The sequence below is a fragment of the Leucoraja erinacea genome, chromosome 2 (assembly GCF_028641065.1).
Source record: "Leucoraja erinacea ecotype New England chromosome 2, Leri_hhj_1, whole genome shotgun sequence".
Lineage (NCBI taxonomy): Eukaryota > Metazoa > Chordata > Chondrichthyes > Rajiformes > Rajidae > Leucoraja > Leucoraja erinaceus.
This window is the reverse complement of record NC_073378.1, coordinates 110206626-110230218: the sequence shown is the minus strand read 5'-3', so window position 1 is coordinate 110230218 and position 23593 is coordinate 110206626. Positions and strand designations below refer to the sequence as shown.

At 46.2% G+C, this 23593-nt stretch overlaps 1 protein-coding gene across 1 annotated transcript in view; it reads left to right on the top strand.

The window, feature by feature from the left end:
* The window catches only part of LOC129713931 (pituitary adenylate cyclase-activating polypeptide type I receptor-like), a 46659-nt gene extending 27329 nt beyond the window's left edge, over positions 1-19330 (top strand). Inside the window, exons 6-13 of the mRNA XM_055663342.1 lie at positions 1665-1794; positions 4614-4767; positions 6869-6929; positions 9083-9152; positions 10471-10562; positions 12660-12789; positions 15265-15306; positions 17711-19330. Of these exons, the coding sequence (XP_055519317.1) occupies positions 1665-1794; positions 4614-4767; positions 6869-6929; positions 9083-9152; positions 10471-10562; positions 12660-12789; positions 15265-15306; positions 17711-17890 (859 nt within the window). The 3' untranslated portion in view covers positions 17891-19330. The remainder of the gene's footprint in view (positions 1-1664; positions 1795-4613; positions 4768-6868; positions 6930-9082; positions 9153-10470; positions 10563-12659; positions 12790-15264; positions 15307-17710) is intronic.
* The last annotated feature ends 4263 nt before the right edge of the window (positions 19331-23593 follow it).

Here is a 23593-nt window from a genome sequence, read left to right as displayed (position 1 = left end):
TCACAGCCGCAGGTTGCTCACCCAGTAGTGATCGGATATCTTCCAACACCAGAGGTTGTCTTGCTGCTTTCTCTCGGAAGTGCTCCATCCTCGAGGTCGAGGCTTGTTCGGGGCCTTCCGCGCCAAATCATCAACCCCATAGCCATACGTGATCTACCCCATAGCCATACGTGAACTTAACAATGCAAAATAAGAAATAACACTCACATTCAACTGAATGGCTCTACCTCAGCTGCTATTGTTATTTATCTGTAATTTAAATTTTTTTTTTAATATATGTATGTATTTTTACCTTATCTTATATATTTAAAATTGCTCTTGTGAATCGCACCGTGGGATTGACTTTTAAATATCGTTGTACCATGTGCAATGACAATAAAGAGATTCATTCATTCATTCATTCATTCATTGCAAGCACATCGCTGACTAACAAATCATTTATTGCAAGCACATTATGGGGTAACAAATCATCATTCATTGCAAATCATTATATCGCAAACACATAAAGGGTTAACCACATAAAGCACATAACCACAACCACATAAACCCCACAACCACATAAACCACATAACCACAACCACATAAACCACATAACCACATAAAGCACATAAAGGATAGACTCACAGTTCAGTAGATTCACAACATAATCAGAGTTGTGGCTTCTCCCTCGCGATCTTTCAGAGTGATTGACTCGCGTCCAGGCATCCGGGGTTTTATAGAACTACCCCCCACCCCTCCCCAGAAGGGGCGTTACCTTCATCGTGGTGATTGACAGGCGAGAGGACCAATCAGCTGATCTCAAGGTTTTTTAAACACCCATAACTTTTATATTTTTCATCGATGGGAAAATTCCTCGGGGCTGGCTCAGCGGAGGAGGACTGTGAGTAAGATGGGCAACAATACAGCGATACAGGGTAGCGATCAATATACAGCACAGACAGGAAGTGGTCAAGATGGGGATGTTTTTTACATGGAGAGTGGTGAGTACCTGGGGTGGTGCCAGGGGTGGTGGTAGAGGCTGATACGATAGTGGGCTTTAAGGTTCTTTTGGCTATGTACATGGATATGCAGGGAATGGAGGGATATGGATCATGTGCAGGCAGATAAGAGTTGGTGGTTACACAAAAATGCTGGAGAAACTCAGCGGGTGCAGCAGCATCTATGGAGCAAAGGAAATTGGCAACGTTTCGGGCCGAAACCCTTCTTCAGATAAGAGTTGGTCTTGGCTTCATATTTGCCACGCACATTGTGGGCTGTAGGACCTGTTCCTGTGTTTTTCTGTTCTCAGGTCAGGTTTAGTTTAGAGATATAGCATGGAAACAGGCCTGTCAGCCCATCAATGTTCACACACATTGATCACCTGTTATCCCGCTTTCTCATCCATTCCCGATGCACTCAAGGCAATTTTGCAATTAACTTACAAACCCGCACGACTTTAGGATATGGGAGGAAACTGGAGCACCCGGAGGAAACCCACATGGTCAAAGGGAGAACAAAGCAAACTCCACACACAAACAGCAGCCGAGGTCGGGATGGAACCCAGGTGTCTGATGCTATGAGGCGGCAACTCTTCTGCTGCGCCACTGTGCCGCCCCTGTTTTTTTATCTAATGCGTTGCACGTATGACTGGTTACATCTCTCTCCCTTTGTATCTCTCCACCCAGGAAGCTGCATTGTACCCGGAACTACATCCACATGAACCTCTTTCTATCCTTCATCCTGCGCTCCATGTCAGTCATCATCAAGGACATTGTTATTTTGTCCAGCGATACCGACTACTGCACCATGTCCAAGGTACGAGGTGCCTCCATGCCTCTTGGTGGTTGATGAAAGACCTGATAGACGTATAGAAAATTATTCCACAAATATGGCAGACAATCAGAACTCCTTTTCCCAGGGTGGAAATGACAAAGGCTAGAGGGCATAGGTTTAAGGTGAGGGGGGCAAAGTTTAAAGTTTAATGTGCGGGCAAGTTGTTTTACACAGAGTGCGGTGGGTGCCTGGAATGCGCTGCCAGGGGTGGTGGTGGAGGCAGATGCACAAGTGGCATTTAAGAGGCTTTTAATAGGCACGTGGATATATACAGGAAATGGATGCATATGGATTATGCACAGGCAGGTTAGAATCGTTGAACTTGGCATCATGTTTGGCACAAACATTGTGGGCCAAAGGGCCTCTATTCCTGTGCTGTACTGCTCTATGTTCTGTCTGATGCAAACGTCAATTCAACACTTACAGCAATGGTTATCCAATAACAGGAAGGAGGTGGAGGCATTGGGGGCGGAGGGGATGGGGGTGCAGAAGAGGTTTACCAGAATGCCGCCTGGATTGGAGAGTATTAGCTGTAAGGAGAGATAATCTTATTTTGTTTGGTTTATTGTCAAGTGTTCCGAGATACAGTGAAAGCCTTTTTTGTTGTGTGCTATCCAGTCAGCAGAAACACTACACATGATGACAGTCAAGCCGTCCACAGTGTGCAGATACTGGTTCAAGGGAATAACGTTTGCAGGATAAAGTCCATTAAAATCCTATTAATGATAGTCCAAGGGTCTCCAATGAGGTACATGGTAGGTCAGGGCCGCATACTGGTGGGTGAGAGGGTGGTTCAGGTGTCTGATGACAGCTGGGAAGAAACTGTCCCTGAATCTGGAGGTGTGTGTTATCACACTTCTGTACCTCTTGCCTGAGGAGATATTGAACCAAGGACCTGCCGGTCAGATACTAAAGCCATCACGGCCACTCTAAGGACATGAGAGGAGTAACATCCCTATGTCTGATCTTCAGCCAAGTAACTGATCAGGTTGATTCCCCTCATGGGATCCAACTATGTTTATGATTTCTGGATTGCAATGGGTACTCTATGGTATAGAGGCAGTGTGGAGACAATGGGCCAACAGGTCTAGGAGCAGGTCCTTCGGCCCATCGAGCCCATGCTCACCATCAACCATCCATTTACACATCGTACACGAATCCCATTTTTTATTGATTGCCTGACCTAATTGATTGACCTAATTGATTGAAAGGTGCAGCATTGAAACAGGTTCTTCGGCCCACCAATCCATGCCAACAAACAACCACCCATTTACACTAATCCTACATCAAGCCCACTTTTTTATTGATTGATTGACAATTGATTTGAGAGTCGCAAAATTGAGCCAGGCCATTCGACCCACAGAGTCTATGCTGGCCATCGATCACTCGTTCATAGAAAACATAGACATAGAAAACATAGAAAATTGGTTCAGGAGTAGGACATTTGGCCCTTTGAGCTAGCACTGCCATCCAATGTGATCATGGCTGATCACCCAAAATCAATATTCCAGATTTTTCCCCATATCCCTTGATTCCCGTAGCCCTAAGAGCTAAATCTAACTTGAAAACTAATTCACACTAGTTCACAATGTTGTTTAAACGTCGTTATAGTATCGGCCTCAATTATCTCCTCCAGTAGCTTGTTCTTCATACTCATCACCCTCTGTGTGAAACAGTTGCCCCCCAGGTTCATGTTAAATCTTTTCCCTATTTCATCTGTTTTTTGATTCCTCTACATTGGGTAAAAGACTATGTGTATTCACCCTGTCTATTCCCCTCATGAATTTGCACACCTCTGTAAGATCACCCCTCATCTTTCTGCATTCAACGGAATAAAGTCCTAGCCTGCTCAACCTCTCCCTATAGCTCAGCTGGCAACATCCTCGAAAGTCCTGGCAACATCCTCGAAAATCTTCACTGCAATCTCTCCAGTTGAGCAATATCCTTATTGGGATTAAATTCCATCTGCCCATATTCTGCCAATTTGCCATCTGATTGATATCCTGTTGTAGCCTCGGTCAATCTGCCTTGCTATCCAAAACACCACCAACGTTCACAAGTTTACTCATCTTCCATTTCTCTCACTTATATTCATTCCTCTGACTTCACAATTCACATCCCACACTTTTTTGTCTTTTCACCTCTGGCCTTTACCCAACCATGTGCCAATCAAACCCCACCCCTCGCCTGTATCCACCCATCACTCTCCAGGCTTAGTCCTGCCGCCTTCTCTGCTCCAGCTTTCTCTAATCCCAAACACAATCAGTCTGAAGAAGGGTCCTGGCCCGAAGTGTCACCTATCCATGTTCTCCAGAAATGCTGTCTGACCCATTGAGTCACTACAGTACATTATTTTTTGTTCATAAAACAGCATCTGCAGTTCCTTGTGTCTCCCAGTAATCCTTCAAAACAAGGGACTGAAGAAGGGTCTCGACATGGAACGTCACCTACTCCTTTTCTCCAGAGATGCTGCTTGACCCGCTGAGTTACTCCAGCATTTTGTGTCTGTCATCTACTGTTCCTTCCTACACATCATTAGATTGGATTAGAACACAGAACATAGAACATGGAAAACATTGAACAGTACATTGCACAGGACAGGCTCGCCGGCCCACAATGTCTATGCCGAACATGAAGGCAGTGAACATACTGGGGAACGGGATAGTTCTATGAGCTGGCATCAGGTCGATGGGCCGAATGGCATCCTCCTGCTGTAATGTGAGGGAAATGTGAGGATGTAAAATAAACCTGGGTCGTCCCTAACCCAAGGCAACCTGACGGCCGTCTTTTGATTTATCCAGCAGGTGTGTAGAAGTGTCATTGTCGTCTTTCACTACTGCATCCTGGCTAACTTCTGGTGGCTCCTGGTGGAAGGACTCTACCTGCAAACCCTGCTCAGCCTTGCCTTCGTCGTGCATGCCAAGTACTTCTGGTGCTACTGCCTCATTGGCTGGGGTCAGTATTCTCCATCTAGCCTCCCGTCTCAATTGGGCATCTCACAGAGAGAGTCTTTGGACTTTAGAGATACAGCGCAGAAACAGGCCCTTCGGCCCCTCGAGTCCGTGCCGACCAGCGGGCACCCTGTACACAAGCACTATCCTACACACTAGAGGCAACCTACAATTTTACCGAACCCGATTAACCTACAAACCTGTACGTTTTGGAATGTACGAGAAACCGGAGCACCGGGAGAAAGCCCACGCAGTCACAGGGAGAAAGTATAAATTCTGTACAGACCAGACAGCACCCGTGGTCAGTATCGAACCTGGGTATCTGGCGTGGTGAGACAGCAGCTCTACCGCTGTCCTGCCTCAATGACATCTGTCTATTAGCAGAGTGACCCAAACTGACCGCCGTCTTGTACAGCTGTGTTGTGTATCAATGGTAGATCTCTACATGGATGTTTCAAGAGGGGCTTCAAATCACTGTTCTGCCCACCGTGTGGACTGTTTCCGGGCGGCACAGTGGCCAGTTTTCCGCATCAAAAAAAACAAATACCTACCAGCATTCGTCAGAGTACCTGCATTTGGTACCAACAACAGGAAGGCAAATTACTATCTAAATGGCGTTAAGTTGGGAAAAGGGGAAGTACAACGGGATCGGGGGGTCCTTGTACATCAGTCTATGAAAGTAAGCATGCAGCTACAGCAGGCAGTGAAGAAAGTGAATGGCATGTTGGCCTTTATAACAAGAGGAATCAAATCTAGGCGCAAAGGGGTCCTTCTGCAGTTGTACAGAGCCCTGGTGAGACCACACCTGGAGTATTGTGTGCAGTTTTGGTCCCCTAATTTGAGAAAGGACATTCTTGTTATTGAGGGAGTGCAGCGTAGGTTTACAAGGTTAATTCCCGGGATGGCGGGACTGTCATATGCTGAGAGAATGGAGCAGCTGGGTTTGTACACTCTGGAGTTTAGAAGGATGAGAGGGTATCTCATTGAAACATATAAGATTATTTAGGGTTTGGACACGCTGGAGGCAGGAACCATGTTCCCTATGTTGGGGGAGTCCAGAGCCAGGGGCAACAGTTTAAAAATAAGGAGTAAGCCATTTAGAACGGAGAGGAGGAAACACTTTTTCTCACAGAGCGTGGTGAGTCTGTGGAATTCTCTGCCTCAGAGGGCGGTGGAGGCAGGTTCTCTGGATGGTTTCAAGAGAGAGCTAGATAGGGCTCTTAAAAATAGCGGAGTCAGGGGATATGGGGAGAAGGCAGGAACGGGGTACTGATTGGGGATGATCAACCATGATCACAGTGAATGACGGTGCTGGCTCGAAGGGCCAAATGGCCTACTCCTGCACCTATTATCTATTGTCTATTGTCCATTGTCTTCTTTCCAAGCCAAGTCAAGGGGAGGGTGCTGGGACCAAGGTGGGGAGATGGGACTGGGGGCACAGCCTAAGTAGACGACAAACTGTTCGCAAACAGTGCCTAAATTTAACTAGTTCCAGCGGATTCCCAGTAGCCATGGCGAGAGTGGTAGCATATTAGAAGGGCTTTTATACATTTAGCTTACCTTGATTTAATTTAGAGATACAGCATGAAAACAGGCCCATCGGCCCACCAAGTCTGTCCAACCTTTCCCTGTGGATACGGTAGTATCCCATAATCCATGCATCATTCTGGTAACATTTTGTTGATCACAATGCGTGAAGGAACTTGAATGTTCACAATTTTAGTTTAGTTTAGTGACACAGCATTTGTAACAGGCCCTTCGGCCCATCGAGTCCTTGCTGATCACCCGCTTACACTGGTTCTATGTTATCCCACTTTCTCATCCACTCCCTACATATTAGGAACAATTTAAAGAGGGCCAATTAACCTGCAAACATGTACGTCTTTGGGATGTTGGACGAAACGGAAACATACGGAGGAAACCCGCACGGTCACAGGGAGAGCATGCAAACTCCACACAGACAGCTGCTGAGGTTGGGATTGAACCGGGGTCTCTGGCGCTGTGAGGCAGCGGCACTACCAGCTGTGCTACTCTAAGATAGACGTTGCTTGGCTGTATTTGAATGGCGCTTTCCTGACCAGTTTTGCTCTTTACTTCCCCATTAGGTACACCGACCGTTGTATTAATAATATGGATTATTGCAAAACTGCTCATGGACGATGTAGGGTAAGTGAAAATGATTCTCCTAAGCTTCTCAGCTGCATTTTAGATCTAGGTTTATTTTTGACCCGTGTACTGAGGCACAATGAAGAGCTGTCTTCCATGCTACTCAAACAGATCAGATATACCATGCATAAATGCAAACAAGTCAAATTCTAGTGCAATAGAGGAAGTATGGGAATGGGAAGGGGAGTTAAAATATTTGGCAAACTTGGGATCATGTAGGCCAAGGCGGACTGAGCAAAGGTGTTCAGCGAAACGTTTGCCTAGTCTGCGCTTGGACGATATATAGGGATCCAAACCGAAAATAACGGATGCAGTAGATGAGGTTGGAGGATATGCAAGTGAACCTTTGCCTCACCTGAAAGGACTGTCGGGGTCCCTGGACGGAGTCAAGGGAGGAGCTATAGGGACAGGTATTGCATCTCCTACGTTGCAGGGGAAAGTACCTGGGGACGGGGTGGGTTGGGTGGGAGAGGATGAGTGAATCAGAGAGTTGTGGAGGGATCCGGTCTCTGCGGAGAGGGGTGGAGATGGGAAGATGTGGCTAATGGTGGGATCCCGTTGGAGGTGGTGAAAATGTCGGAGGGTTATGTGCTGTATGCGGCTGATGGGGTGAGTGGTGAGGACAAGTATGCTATTCCGAGGTCACGTGATGGAGTCGATGGTGGGGTGTCTGGTCTGTGTGATGGACCGGACTACCTACCACTCTGTGCAATTTCTTGCCGTCTTGGGCAGAGATGTTCCCAAAACCTAGTTGTGATGCAAGCGGACAGCGCGATTTAAACGGTGCGTCTGCAGAAGTTATTTACGATGGCTTCTGGGATCATGGGCGTCCTAAATGGAGACTTGGAGTATGAGATAAAAGATGCTATGCTTAACCATCATTGAAGTCACATTTATAATCATATGTACAAGTATGTGAGGTACAAGTACAATGAACAACCTAGTAGAGTACAGTTCAGGTCTATGCCGAACACGGTGCCATTAAACTAATCTCCTCTGCTTGCACACGGTCCATATCCCTCCATTCCCTGCATATTCATGTGCCTATCTGAAAGCCACAAATGCCACTATCTTAGCCCCCTGCCAAAGTATCGCGCACCAACCACCAACCTGGACACACTGCAGCAGCTGTCGATCGGAACGCCTGTTGATGTTTAGTAGAGAGTAGAGTGTTTAATTTAATTTGTTCATGATATATGTATTTTTATTTCTATTTACTTGTTGTTATTTGTACTGCACACTGAACGGACACTGGTTGAGCAACGTTTTTTTTTGTTTCCTCTGGGTATTGTGAGTATTTGCACTTTGGAAAAAATACAATACAAGATATCAAAAAGTGATACTTATTGGAGAACTGATCTTATCTGTCCACTATCCACCATCGACCACTTGGCAGAACTAGATAAAAATTTCTGGCAATTAATGTACCCACCACCCTCCAAATGTGCAACTTGTGATAAAAACTTTGCTATAACACACTCCTTATCATCCTTTTGGAAATATTTTGAAATACCCCTCTCAAGACAAGAATGGAACCTCGATGCTATGCCCTCTAAGATGTGATATTTTCCATAACTGGGAGAAGCATTTTGGAAGGGTTCACTGTCTACCATATGTGGATGGCAAGTATGTTGGACACCGCTTTATATACTCCTAATGGATAAAGTCTTTCATAACGAGTTGGTCTCCAACCACCAATGTTGCAACACAATTGAGAAAACAGGACTTTATGTTGGTGTAAAATGTCTTTCCTTATAGCTAATACTCGTTTTCCCCCACACGTCACATCTTTGTATCTGCCTCTTACCATCCACTTCAAAAAAAAAAAAAAGAAGTTGGCAGTGTGTTTCAGACTGTGTAATAAATTTAAAAAAAAATTTAAGTTAATGCAAGATCTGAAAACCTGATTGAAAGTTGGAAGAATTTTACAATTGCCTGCCTCTATAGTTTTCAAGAGAGAGTTAGATTTAGCTCTTTGGGCTAAAGGAATCAAGGGATATGGGGAAAAAGCAGGAACCGGGTACTGATTTTAGATGATCAGTCATGATCATATTAATTGTGGTGCTGGTTCGAAGGGCTGAATGGCCTACTCCTGCACCTATTTTTCTATGTTTTTACTATGTTTCTATATATTTGTTTTTCTTTCTTTCTAGATGTTGGGATAATGATCACAACGTGTATATCTGGTGGATTATAAAAGGTGCCGGGTTGCTTTCAGTTTTAGTAAGTGACAATTTTTTTTAGACTGATTGATGGTGTAAAATTGTATTGTTTATTAAATCCAAGCTCCTACACTAAATGGGGTGCTGAAGGAGCATGGTCAGGGTCTCGACTTCAAAAGTCAACTCATTCCTTTTCTGCCTGACCCGTTAGTTAATCCAGCTTTTTGTATCTATCTTCGGTGTCAACCAGCATTTGCAGTTCCTTCCTACACATGTTGGTAAAGCCATCTTTGCAGAGAGCTGTGGTCATAGCCCAGACCACCCTCCCTTCCATTGACTCCATCTACACTTTATGCTGCCTTGGCAAGGGCGTCAGCATAATCAAGGCCCAGTCTCAACCCGGTCATTCCCTTTTCTCCCCTCTCCCATCAGGCAAGAGATATCGGTGTGAAAATGCACACCTCCAGATTCTGGGACAGTTTCTTCCCAGCTGTTTTCAGGCAACAGCATCATCCTATCACCAGCTAGAGAGCGGTCGTGAGCTACTATCTACTCATTGGAGACTCTTGGACTATCTTTAATCAGACTTTACTAGACTTTATCTTGCACTAAACGTTATTCCCTTTATCATGTGTCTGTACACTGTGGACAGCTAGATTGTAATCATGTATAGTCTTTTCACTGACTGGATAGCATGCAACAAAAAAGTTTCTGACTGCACCTCGGGAGGTGACAATAGTAGACTAAACAAATAATTGGAGACAGATATGATAGTGCGTTTAAGAGGTTTTTAGACAAGTGTTTTAGACAGGAAACAGAGTGATATGGATCACAGGTGGTTAGTTTAACTTGGCACCATGTTTGACAGAGACATATTAAGCCAAAAGGGCCTGTTTCTATGCGCTCCTGTTCCATGTTCTATATTAAGGTTTACAAAAAGAAAATCCATGTTAAGGAATTTTATTAAATTGTTTGGTAACGTAAAAGGAAGGAAAGGCTAGATAATGCACAGACATATTAAGCATTGACAGATTTAATATGTTAAGTTAGATAGAGCTCTAGGGGCCAGTGGAATCAAGGTATATGGGGAGAAGGCAGGCACGAGTTATTGATTGGGGACGATCAGCCATGATCACAATGAATGGCGGTGCTGGCTCGATGGGCCGAATGGCCTCTTCCTGTACCTATTTTCTATGTTTCTATGTTTCGATGACTTCCAGAATGAAATAGACTTAAATTAACAGGAGTGAACGCTTTTGCAAATGAGATTTAGATAGTCATGACTTGACTGCTATAGAAAATGACATTACAATGTATCACTGTTTGATTATGAAGATTCTATATTAATAAGGCATCTATTTTTTGTGCTCAATGCAAAGGTTAACTTCCTGATATTTCTGAATATCATCCGTATTCTGATACAGAAGCTGGGATCACGAGATGTCGGAGGGAAATCACACAGCCAATTCTCGTAAGTAACTGTTTGAGAAAGGGCGATTAGATCTGATCTCAGTACAAGTTGTAAATGTGGGCTAAGAAATTGTTGAATGTCCACTTTCCCCCCATTTATAAAATACCCATCTCATTTTTGATAGAAGTGTCACAGGTCCTACAGGTGCTGTCTCCCGATCACCCTGGTCAATTTGGCAAAACAAGCATGTGAACAAAACAAGAATATAATGTAATGAAAAGGAACTACACATGCTGTACACCAAAGATAGACACAGTGCTGGAGTAACACAACGGGTCAGGCAGCATCTCTGGAGAAGGTGGGTGAGTGACGTTTCACACCGGACCCTTCTTCAGACTGATCGGGGTGCGTTAGGGGGAGAATGCGTGGATACTGGGACTGAGAAGAAATAAAACCAGGAGAAATCTGTGTCAGTAACAGGTGACCTGAGGCAAGGAGGTTCCCTGAAAGGCCGATTGTTGGCAAGAGGCGGTGCGATCCCAAGTTGGGGATACATCATTGCGAGCTGAGGAACTGGTTAACGAGCGTTTAGTGGAAGAAGGCCCTGTATCCAGGCTGTATCTCTAAACCAAACTAAAGTAAGAGCCTCTTGACAAAGGATGCTTCTGAAAAAAAATCCCAACCTGGTATAATTGGAATGAGTCTTGAATTGAGCTCTAACATTGAGTGGCGCAGCAGTAGAGTTGCTGCCTCACAGCACCAGAGACCTGGCTTTGATCCTGACCACGGGTGCTGGCTGCACAGACTTTGTACGTTCTCCCCATGACCGCGTGGGTTTTCAACGGCAGCTCCCGATTAGGAAAAGGGGAAGTCAGATTAGGAAAAGGGGAAGTGCAATGAGACCTTGTACAGAAGTCACTGAAAGTAAGCATGCAGGTACAGTAGGCAGTGAAGAAAGCTAATGACAGGTTGGTCTTCATAACGAAAGGATTTGAGTATAGGAGCAAAAAAGTCCTTCTGCAGTTGTACAGGGCCCAGGTGGGATCATACCTGGAGTATTGTGTGCAGTTTTGGTCTCCTAATTTGAGGAAGGACATTCTTGATATTGAGGAAGTGCAGCGTAGGTTAATTCCCGGGATGGCAGGACTGTCATATGATGAATGAATGAAATGACTGGGCTTGTATTCACTGGAGTTTAGAAGGATGAGGGGAGATCTTATAGAAACATATAAAATTATAAAAGGACAGGACACGCTAGATGCAGGAAACATGTTCCCGATGTTGAGGGAGTCCAGAACCAGGGACCACAGTTTAAGAATAAGGGATAGGCCATTTTGAACTGAGATGAGGAAAAACTTTTTCACGCAGAGAGTTGTGAATTTGTGGAATTCTCTGCCTCAGAAGGCAGTGGAGGCCGGATGCATTCAAAAGAGAGTTAGATAGAGCTCTTAGGGCTAGCAGATTCAAAGGATATGGGGAGAAGGCAGGAACGGGGTACTGATTGTGGATGATCAGCCATGATCACATTCAATGACGGTGCTGGCTCGAAGGGCCGAATGGCCTCCTCCTGCAGCTATTTTCTATGTATCTTTGTATCCTTCCACATCCCCAAAGACGTGCCTGTTTGTAGATTGTCCCTAGTGTGCAGGTAAGTGATACAGGGGGATACGGGGAGGGTTAATGAGAACTAAAGAAAAGTGGGCTTGGTGTAGGATTAGGGTAATTGGGTGATTGCTGGTCAGTGCAGATTTACTCCACCCACCTGTTAATCACCCTCCTGCTCCCAGTCTTACTTGTATCCACCTATCACTTGACCGGCTTTGTCCTGCTCCCACCTCTCTTTTGTCCCCACCGACCAGCGATCCCCGCACATTAACCCAACCCTACACACAGTAGTGACAATTTCACATTTATACCAAGCCATTTAACCTACATACCTCTATGTCTTTGGAGTGTGGGAGGAAACCGAAGTCCTTGGAGAAAATCCACACAGATGACGAGGAGAACGTACTAACTCCCTACAGCCAAGCACCCATAGTCGGGAACATACGCAGGTCTCTGGTTCTGTAAGGCCCTAGCTCCACCCTGCACTACAGTGCCACCTAGTTCTCGTTCTAGTTTTTTTTAATTAAAAAATATTCCTGTTTTCTTTTCCAGGAGATTGACAAAATCAACTCTGCTTCTCATCCCACTCTTGGGTGTCCATTACATTGTGTGTGCCTTTCTCCCCGATAATGTGGCAAAGGGGATAAGATTCTTTATCGAGCTCGGTTTGGGATCGTTTCAGGTACAGTTTCTGCAGGGTCTGAACCCAACAGTCAGCACCAGTGGGTAGACGGCTCACAGCAGGAAGGTCCTTCAGTTCACTCAATGAACGCAGTTGTCAGAGAACCTGGGTTCAATCCCCACCTGTGTGGTGCCTTTATGCGGAGTTTTGCTCCTTCTCTTTGTGACCACATCGGTTTTCCCACCCGATGCTCTGCTTTCCTCCCAGGACCAAACGACATGTAGGTTTGGAGGTTAATTATCTCTGTAAATTGCCCCTAGTGTGTAGGCATGTAGGTAGGATTAGAGATACAGCGCGGAAACCAGGCCCTTCGGCCCACCGGGTCCGCGCCGACCAGCGATCCCCGAACATTAACACTATCCTACACCCACTACGGACAATTTTTACATTTCACAATCCAATTAACCTACAAACCTGTACGTCTTTGGAGTGTTGGAGGAAACCGAAGATCTCGGGGAAAACTCACGCAGGTCACGGGGAGAAAGTACAAACTCCGTATAGATAGCACCCATAGTCGGGATCGAACCCGGGTCTTTGGCGCTGCATTCGCTGCAAGGCAGCAACTCTACCGCTGTGCCACTGTGACTGTGGTTTGTAGGAAAGACCCCATTGCGGACATCGGACTTTGTCCACAGAACTGATGCGCTACAATGCTGAGGACTATATTCTGCACTCTCTACCTGGCGCCCTTGAGTTTGGCTTGCTTGTATTTATATATAATGCTATCTGACCTGATTGGATAGCATGCAAACAAAGCTTTTCACTGTACCTCGGTACACATGACAACAATAAACTTGAACCTAAACCTCAACCTCAACCTTGGTGAATGGTAGAATCTGGCAGTTGGTGGGAATTTGGAGAGAATAAGTTGGTGTAGAGTCATAAGGTCATACTGCACAGAAATAGGCCCTTTGCCCCAACTTGCCATGCCAACCAACTTGGCCATGACAATCAACTTGCCCATGCCAACCAACATTGCCCACAGCAACCAACATGCCCGAGCCAACCAACTTGCCCATGCCAACCAACTTGCCCAGGCAAACCAACTTGCCCATGTAAACCAACTTGCCCATGCCAACCAACATTGCCCACATAAACCAACTTGCCCAGGTAAACCAACGCCCATGTAAACCAACTTGCCCATGCCAACCAACATTGCCCACATAAACCAACTTGCCCACACCAACCAACATGCCCACACCAACCAACATGCCCACACCAACCAATGCCCATGCCAACCAACATGTCCACACCAACCAACTTGCCCATGCCAACCAACTTGCCCACACCAACCAACATGCCCACACCAACCAATGCCCATGCCAACCAACATGTCCACACCAACCAACTTGCCCATGCCAACCAACTTGCCCATGCCAACCAACTTGCCCACACCAACCAACTTGCCCATGCCAACCAACGCCCATGCCCAAACATGCCACACCAACCAACTCCCATGCCAACCAACATGCCCACACCAACCAACTTGCCCATGCCACCCATTTATGCTGGACTCAGCTGCCCTCATTTGGCTCATATCCATCTAAATCCTTCCTATACATGTACAGATTCAAGTGTCTTTTATATGTTGCTATAGTATGTAGAGGTTAAGGAATGGCGAGGAAATGGGTGTAGATGTGGCTCATCTTAAGACCAAGCAGGGGATGAAAAGCAATTAGAATGATAGAGTCACACAGCATAGAAATAGGCCCTTCTGCCAAACTTTTGAGCGTTTGACATCACTGGGCCTGTACTCGTTGGAGTTTAGAAGAATGGAGGGGCACCTCAATGAAACGTACAGAAGAGTGAAAGGCTTGAATAGAGTGGGTGTGGAGAGGATGTTTCCACTAGTGGGAGAGTCTGGGACTAGAAGTCATGGCCTCGGAATTAAAGTATCTTTAAGAAGGAGATGTGGAGAAAGTTCTTAAGTCAGAGGGTGGGGACCTGTGGAATTCTTTGCCACAGAAGGCTGTGGATTTTTTAAAGGCAGAGATAGAAAGATTCTTGATCAATACGGGTGTCAGGGGTTATGGGGAGAAGGCAGGAGAATGGGGTTAGGAGGGAGAGAGATCAGCCATGATTGAATGTCGGGGTAGACTTGATGGGCCAAATGGCCTCATTCTGCTCCTATCACTTGATCTTATGAATTTATCCATGCTGCCCAATATGCCCATCTAAGCTAATCCCGATTGCCCATGTTTAACTCGTATCATCTAAACCTTTCTTATCCACATACCTGTCCAAATATATTTTTAAATGTTGTTACACTACCTGCCTCAACTACCTCCTCTGGCAGCTCGTTCCATTGGCCCACCACCCTCTGAGTGACAATGTTGCCCCCCTCAGGTCCCTATTAAACCCACGCCGTGCTTTGTGAACCTTGCGTGTAGTTTTGTAAAGCTCCAGTGGGAATCTAGATGGGAGAAGTTGTTTGCTTGCGAGGGTGTGAGATAACACGTTCTGCTCTTCCAACAGGGGTTTGTCGTGGCTCTGCTGTACTGCTTCCTAAACACGGAGGTGAGGACTGTGCCCAGGCTGGGTGGAGATGGGGTAGGAGGGGTGGTGACGGTGGGTGAGGGAGTGGGGAGTGAGGTTGGCTAGGAGTGGTGATGAGAGTGGGAGGGAGATGGGGAGGGGGCGATGGTGAGGGTGGGGGAGGGTTTGGGGGTGGGAGGTCGGCATGGGTAATGGTGAAAGTCAGGTAAGAGAGGTGGGGAGTGGGAGATAGGGAGGGGGTGATGGTGAAGGTGGTAGAGGGAGTGAGGTGGGAGATAGTGAGAGTTGGGAGAAAGGTTGGTAAAGGGTTGGGGAAGCGGTGATAGAGGTGATGGAGAGGCAATAGTGGTGGGGGAGAGGTGACGATGGTGTGAGTGAGGAGGGGTGATAGTGAAGGGTGAGGGAGGGAAGTGGGAAGGGCAGGGACGTAGGGGGAGGGTGAGGGAGCGAGGGAGGATGAGGCACGGTGGTGTCATGGGGAGGGATGATGAGGGAAGATGGTGGTGGAGGGTGAGGGAAAGAGGTGGGAGGGGGAAATGGGGCAGAGGGAGGTGAGGGAGTGGGCATGGTATCAGTGGTGGGGGGTGGGTGAGTGTTGGGAGCAGGGCTGATGTTTGGAACGGGTGGGTAGAGAGATAGGGGAAGGGTGATGGAAATAGTTGAAGGAAATGTGGAGAGAATAAAATAGTATCAGTGTAGATGGACAGTTGACGATCAGTTGGCCGGTAGATGGGCCGAAGGGTAGTGTTTCGGTCCTGTATCCATCTATGACCAACATACCTTAGTGTAGGTTAATGGCAAGATGATAGCATTGGTGTTGGTTCAGTATGGTCACATTTATAGTGAAAAGCTTGTTGTACAGTCAAATCACTAGAGTACAATCAAATCTTACACAAGTACAACGGGGAGTGAAAAGAGAAAAATACTAGAGTGCAGATTATGTGTAATTGCCCTGTCTAATCCCTTCATGATTAGTGTGACGGCTCCAGTGAAAGTGCAGATAAAAGAAAAGCGCATGCGCTGTAATGAGGTAGGCTGGAAGGTTGGGATTATGGGAGGATTGTCCTGTGGTCTGATAACAGTGGGGATTTAGCTATCCCTGAATTTGGTGGTACGTGCTTTCAGGAACAGCTTTCTCCCCACTGTTATCAGACAACTGAACAACCCTTCCACAAAGTAAGAATGCATACCCGATCTTTCAGCCTACCTCATTGTGGCCCTTGCGGTTTTCTTTTATCTGCACTTTCTGTTCAGCTGGAAAGATTTATGAGGGTGTTGCCAGGACTCGAGGGCCAGAGCTATAAGGAGAGGTTGAACAGGCTAGAACTTTATCCCTTGGAGTTCATGAAGCTGAGGGGTGATCTTATAGATGTGTAGAAGATGTGTACAGTTTTGGTCTCCAAATCTGAGGAAGGACATTATTGCCATAGAGGGAGTGCAGAGACGGTTCACCAGACTGATTCCTGGGATGTCAGGACTGTCTTATGAAGAAAGACTGGATAGACTTGGTTTATACGCTCTAGAATTTAGGAGATTGAGAGGGGATCTTATAGAAACTTACAAAAAATTCTTAAGGGGTTGGACAGGCTAGATGCAGGAAGATTGTTCCCGATGTTAGGGAAGTCCAGGACAAGGGGTCACAGCTTAAGGATAAGGGGGAAATCCTTTAAAACCGAGATGAGAAGAACTTTTTTCACACAGAGAGTGGTGAATCTCTGGAACTCTCTGCCACAGAGGGTAGTTGAGGCCAGTTCATTGGCTATATTTAAGAGGGAGTTAGATGTGGCCCTTGTGGCTAAGGAGATCAGGGGGTATGGAGAGAAGGCAGGTACGGGATACTGAGTTGGATGATCAGCCATGATCATATTGAATGGCGGTGCAGGCTTGAAGGGCCGAATGGCCTACTCCTGCACCTAATTTCTATGTTTCTATGTTTCTATCATGAAGGGATTAGACAGGGCAATTACACAGTATTTTACTCGGAGTTGGGGAATTGAGAACCAGAGGAGATATGTTTAAGATGGGGGGGGGAGATTTAATCTGAGGGGTAACGTTTTTACACAAAGGGTGGTGGGCGTATGGAATGAGCTGCTGGAAGAGGTAGATGGGGCAGGCACTATCACAATGTTTAAGAAACATTTAGGTGCATGGATAGGATAGGTTTAGAGGGATATGGGCCAAACGCAGGCAGGTGGGACTAGTGTAGATGGGGCATGTTGGCCAGCATGGGCAAGTTGACACTCTATGACACCATTGCATTCTGGTATTTAGTGTCAGGGTGGAGAGGGGTGTGTGTGAGGGAGAATGGGTTGCAGGAGAGAAGAAATTTGGGCTGCTCCCCTAGATGCTGGCACAGTGCCCGATGGGCTAAATGGCCACCTCACACGCTGAGGGGTTTCACGAGTGAGGACTTCTTCCCGCACAGGTCATGTCGGAGTTGAAGAGGCAGGCGCGACTCTTCTGTCCCGAGGCTTTGCAGGAATTCACGGCGAGACGCAAGCGCAGCACGTTAGCGGAGAGCACCAGCACCCAGGTGACGCTACTGGAGAAGCTGGGCCAGAGGAGCAATTTCATCGAGCACGACGGCCAAAGCCAGTCCCCATGAGGAGGGCCAGACGGTGGGAGGGGGGCGGGGGATCTCCTGCCTCGGGTTTGCCGGCGTTACCTACGTCGAGGAGGTGAGATCGGCGGGTCCATGGGGCGCTACACCTTTGTGCGGGCCACTTGGGTCTCCATTTCACCCAACGCATGGTGGATGTGGTCGGAACTCTCGCCGGGGGGTGGCGTGGAGATGTTTGGGAAAGAGCCATTTCAGGGAATGTTCAAAGCGCGTTGCTTATCCCATATTTTCCTTACAAAAAGCTTTGTTTGGGCTCCGTATCGTGTCCCTAGAGTCATACAGCATGGAAAGAGGCCCTTCGGCCCCACTTGCCCACACCGACCAACATGTTCCATCTACACTGGTCCCACCTGCCTGCATTTGGCCTAGACCCCTCTTAAACCTGTACTATCGATGTACCTGTCCAAATTGTGATTTTACATGCCTCAACTACCTCCTCCAGCAGCTTGCTCCATACACCCACCACCCTTTGTGTAAAAAAGTTACCCCTCAGGTACCTATTAAATCATCTCACCATCACCATAAACCTATGTCCTCTGGTTCTTGATTTTTCTACTCTGGGTAAAAGACTGTGCATTCACCCTTTCTATTTCTCTCATGTTTCTGTACACCACTATAACATCACCTCATCCTCCTGCGCTCCAAGGAATAAAGTCATAGCCACTCAACCTCCCCCTATAGCGCAGGCCCTCGAGTTGTGGCAAGATCCTCGTAAATCTTCTCTGCACCCTTTCCCGCTTAGCATTATCTTTCCTTTAACAGGGTAACCAAAACTGAACGCAGTACTCTAAATGTGGCCTCTCCAATGTCGCGTATAACGAACATGACCTCTTGACTTCTATACTCTGTACTCTGACTGATGAAGGCCAATGTACCGAAAGCCTTGATGACCACCCTATCTACCATGACACCACCTTCAAGGAACTATGTACCTGCACTCCTCGATCTCACTACTTAACAACACTCCCCAGAGTCCTGCCATTTACTGTGTAGGTTCTGCCCTGGTTAGACTTCTCAAAATGCAACACCTCACATTTCTCTGTATTAAACTTTCATCAACCATTCCTCAGCCCACCTGCCCAACCGATCAAGATCCTGCTACAATTTTTAACAACTACTTTCATTTTCAATTTTTGACAGCCTTCTTCATTACAATACCACCCACTTGTCAATCATTCTAGGCAGTTCTAGGCAGTTATCAGAAAGATCACTTAAAACCGCCCCATTGAGTCAAAAACGCCTTTGATAAATGCAGATATGAAATTGTTGAGTGCTGTTTAATTACTCTATCGCTGTGTGTGTATATTGATTTACCCTGTGATGTAAATACTGTAAGTTGATTCTTAATGATGTAATTTCTAAGAACTAATCTATAAACTGTCAAATAAATATGCCTGTGGCAATGGACCTTTTGTTTGTTTTTTCCCTTGTCTTTTCAAATCAGTTCAACTGTCCTGTGGTGAGTTGTAATGTTTGTGTTTGCCCACAGAATAAGTGGGAACACAAGTAGGTAGAGTGGTAAAGAAGGCACATTGCTGCAGCCATAGAGTTGCTGCCTTACATCGCAGGAGACCCGGGTTCTATCCCAACTATAGGTGCTGCCTTTACAGAGTTTGTACGTACTCGCTGTGACCACTTGGGTTCTTCTGCGGATACTCCAGTTTCCTCCCACATTCCAAAGATATGTAGGTTTGTGGGTGAATTGGCTTCTGTAAAAATTCTCTCAGTGAGTAGGACGTAAAACTGGGATAACATAGATCTAGTGTTCGTTTGATCGTGGTTAGCCCCGACTCGGTGGGTCAAATGGCCTGTTTCCACTCTGTATCTCCAAAACTAAACTATACTAAGTGGGAACAGATGTAGATAGAGTAGATAGAGTGGTAAAAAAAGGCTTGCAATATGCTTGCCTTCATAGTTTGGTGCATTGAGTATAAGACCCAGGAAGTAATTATGCAGCTTTATAGGACTTATTGGTCAGGCCGTAATTGGAGTATTGCTTGCAGTTCTGGTCGTTCCCATTACAGGAAGGATGTGGAGGAGAATGGAGAGGGTGAAGAAGTTTACCTGAATGAGGGGATATTAGCTACATGAAGAGGTTGGGCACTTAGATTGTTTTCTCTGAAATGCCAGATGTTGTGGGGAGATTTGACAGAAGTTTATTAAATTATGAGAGGCATTAATAGCTTTACAGTGAGAGGAGCAAAGTTTAAAGGCCATGGGTGGGGCAAGTTTTTATACACAGTCGTGAGTGCCTGGAATATACTGTCAGGGGTGATGGTAAAGGCACGTACATAGGCACATGGTGATGTATTGGAGGGATATGGATTATGTACAGGTCAATCTATAGTAAGGTTTTTACTGAACTGTATTTAAAGGGGCACAGTGGCACAGCGGTAAAGTTGCTGCCTTACAGTGCTAGAGACCTGGGTTTGATCCTGTCTATGGTTGCTGTCTGTATGGAACTTGTACAGCTCCCTCTGTGACCGCGAGGGTTTTCACCGGGTGCTCTGGTTTCTTCCCACACTCCAAAGACGTACAGGTTTGTAGGTTGATTGGCTTTTGTAAATTGTCCCTAGCGCGTAGGATAGTGCTAGTGTTCGAGTGATCTTTGGTCGGCGTGGGCTCAGTAGGCCGCTGGGCCTAATTCCCCGCTGTCTCTATTAAATATGAATAAACGGATTTCACTGCACCTAGATAATATGAGAATTGAACCATTGGAATAAAGTCCTAGTGTTGTGAGATAAATGAAACTTTCACTACTTGTAATTAACTTAACTTTATTTAAGCTTTAAGCAACTTATTTCTGCAATACACAAACTCAGAAACGTCTGGCAAACATGGCTGATTCTGCAGGCTTTTCCCGCCCGAAATACTTCGCACATGCGCACACTCCCGAAATGTCCTGCGCATGCGCACTCCGGAAATGTCCCGCGCATGCGCACACTCTAGAAATGTCCTGCGCACACACTAGAAGAGCTCCGCACATGCGCACATGCGCCCACTTCACCTAGTCTGCCAAGTCTCTCCCTATATCTCAGGCCTTGAATCCCAGCAACATCCTTCTCAATCTTCTCTACGCTGTAGGCCCTACACCCTAACTGCGGCCCACAGGGTTATGGATGCTGAAAGCTGTGATTGGCCTCTTGGTTAACATGAACTGAATGACCTCTTTCTGTGCTATAAATTTACTGTGAACATAGAGCAAAGAATGTAGAACAGTACAACACAAGACAGGCCCTTCAGCCCACAATGTCTGTGCTCGACATGATGCCATCTCCTGCCTGCACAAAATCTATATCCCTCCATTCTCTGCATCTACCCATGGGTCTATCCAGAAGTCTGTGAAATGCCACTATCGTATCTGCCTCCACCACCACCCCCCGCAGCACGTTCCAAACACTCACCGCCTGTGTAGAAAAACTTGTCCTACACATCTCTTACAAACATTGTCCCCTCTCACCTTAAACCTATCCCCTCCAGTATTACAATTTCCCATCTTGGGAAAAAAGTTCTAACCCTATCTACGCCTCTCATAATTTTATATACTTCGATCAGGTCTCTCCTCAACCTTCGGCATTCCAGAGAAAATAATCCTAGTCTGTCCAACATCTCCCTGTAGTTAATACCCCTTAATCCAGGCATCATACTGGTAACATTTTGTAGATTCAAAATCACAATGCGTGAAGGACCTTGCCTTGTTTATGAGTTTAGTTGAGTTTTGTTTAGTTTAGTTTTAGTTTAGTTTAGTTTTACTTTCATTCAGTTTAATTTAGTGTTGAGACACAGCAAGCAAACAGGCCCTTTGGCTCACTAGTTCTGTTATCCCGCTTTGTCATTCACTCCCCACACGCGAGGGGGATATTTACAGAGACCAACGATTTAACCTACAAGGCCGCACGTCTTTGGTATGTGGGAGGAAGCCCACACAGTCACAGGGAGAACGCCTCGTCAACTTCCAGTTGTGGTGCAATGTGAAGGGGCCACTTGAATTCCATCCCGCTAAGCCTGCAGAGTGGTCCCCTTGGCTGAGGAGAGGAATGCATCAGTCAGATTGGGAGAAAATATTCCATGGTGCAAAAGTTCCAAACAACAACTAGGAGAGGAATGGGAGCCAATTGGAAAAATGTCATAACCCTGGCCAACTTGGATAGGGTTTTTGAAGGCCAGTTAGAAGTAGCAGTTCCAAAGAAAACTCCCTCTTCAATCTTTACTCTTGCTGTGGTTTTCTGAGCAACGTTCTCATGAACCTTTGCCACATCTTCTCCACCGTCTGATACAATCTCTGATATACCCCAACCTCTGATATATCTACTGTCTGATACATTCTGATATACCCACTGTCTGATATACCCACTGTCTGATATACCCACTGTCTGATATATCCACTGTCTGAAATACCCACTGTCTGATATACCCACTGTCTGATATACCCACTGTCTGATATATCCACTGTCTGATGGTAATGGTTTGCTTTAATTGCAAACTCCACACTCATTGATATTGATTATGTATTGCTTGGGTATTTCCCGAGATGTCGTGGGAACTCGCGCGAAGGCTCGTCAGTCGACGGGACCGGGGAGAGCCGCTTGAGAAGTCGGAGGTGAGGAGCATGGGGCTGTAGAAGGGTTAATAATGCCTCCAGTGCCTTCAAGGTCGGCTGCAGAAGGCAGCCCTGGGACACAAATATTACTGGTCTGAGGAGAGGGATGTCGGTTCGCAGGTACCACTGCAGTACAATGAGCGCGCGGGCCGTTTGGACTTTGGGCTTTGAATAATGGCGCTGAAAATGGTGGCATCTGCTGTGTTATATATGCAAAAATAATTTCACCGTGCAGTTGCATATGAGGCAAATAAAGCACCGTTCAACTATTGAGTCTACAGTTCCCACATCAACATCATCAGGACACGTAGAACTGGATTGAAGGCGCGTCAGATTCATACAACATGAAACAAGCCCTTCGGCCCAACTCATCCATGCTGATCAAGATGCTCCATCTACGCTAGTCCCACCTGTCTGCATTTGCTCCATACCTCTCTAAATCTTTCCGATCCATGAACCTGTCCCTGTGCCTTTTCAATGTTGTTATAGTACCTGCCTTAACTATGTAACTCAGTGGGTCAGGCACATTCTCTGGAGAACATGGATAGACGATGTTCCAGGGCGGGACCCTTCTGCAAACTATTACTCAGGGCCTTTAGTTTGGTGTAGTTTGGAAATACTGTATGGAAACAGGCCCTTCAGCCCACCGATTCCACACTGACCATTTATCACCCGTTCACACTTGTTCTATGTTATCCCACATTTGCATCCACTCCCTACACACTATGGAAAGTTACAGAGGGCCAATTAATCTACAAACCTCTTGCATGTGTGATCAGTCTATTTCTGTACACGTGCTAATTGGGGATGTATACTCTACTGGATTGTTTGTAAGAAAATAATTTCACTGTGTCTTTGCATTTCGCACATCTGACAATAAAACCACCATTGGACCATTGTCTTTGGGATGTGGGAGGAAACCAGAGCACCCGGAGGAAACCCATGTGGTCATAGGGAGAACTTGCAAACTCCGCACAGATCACATCTGAGATCAGGATCAAGCCCAGGAACTGATTCTGTGAGGCAATGGCACTACCAGATGCGCCACTGTGCCACCTCATTTAAGGCCAAGATAAGACTCGATAGTT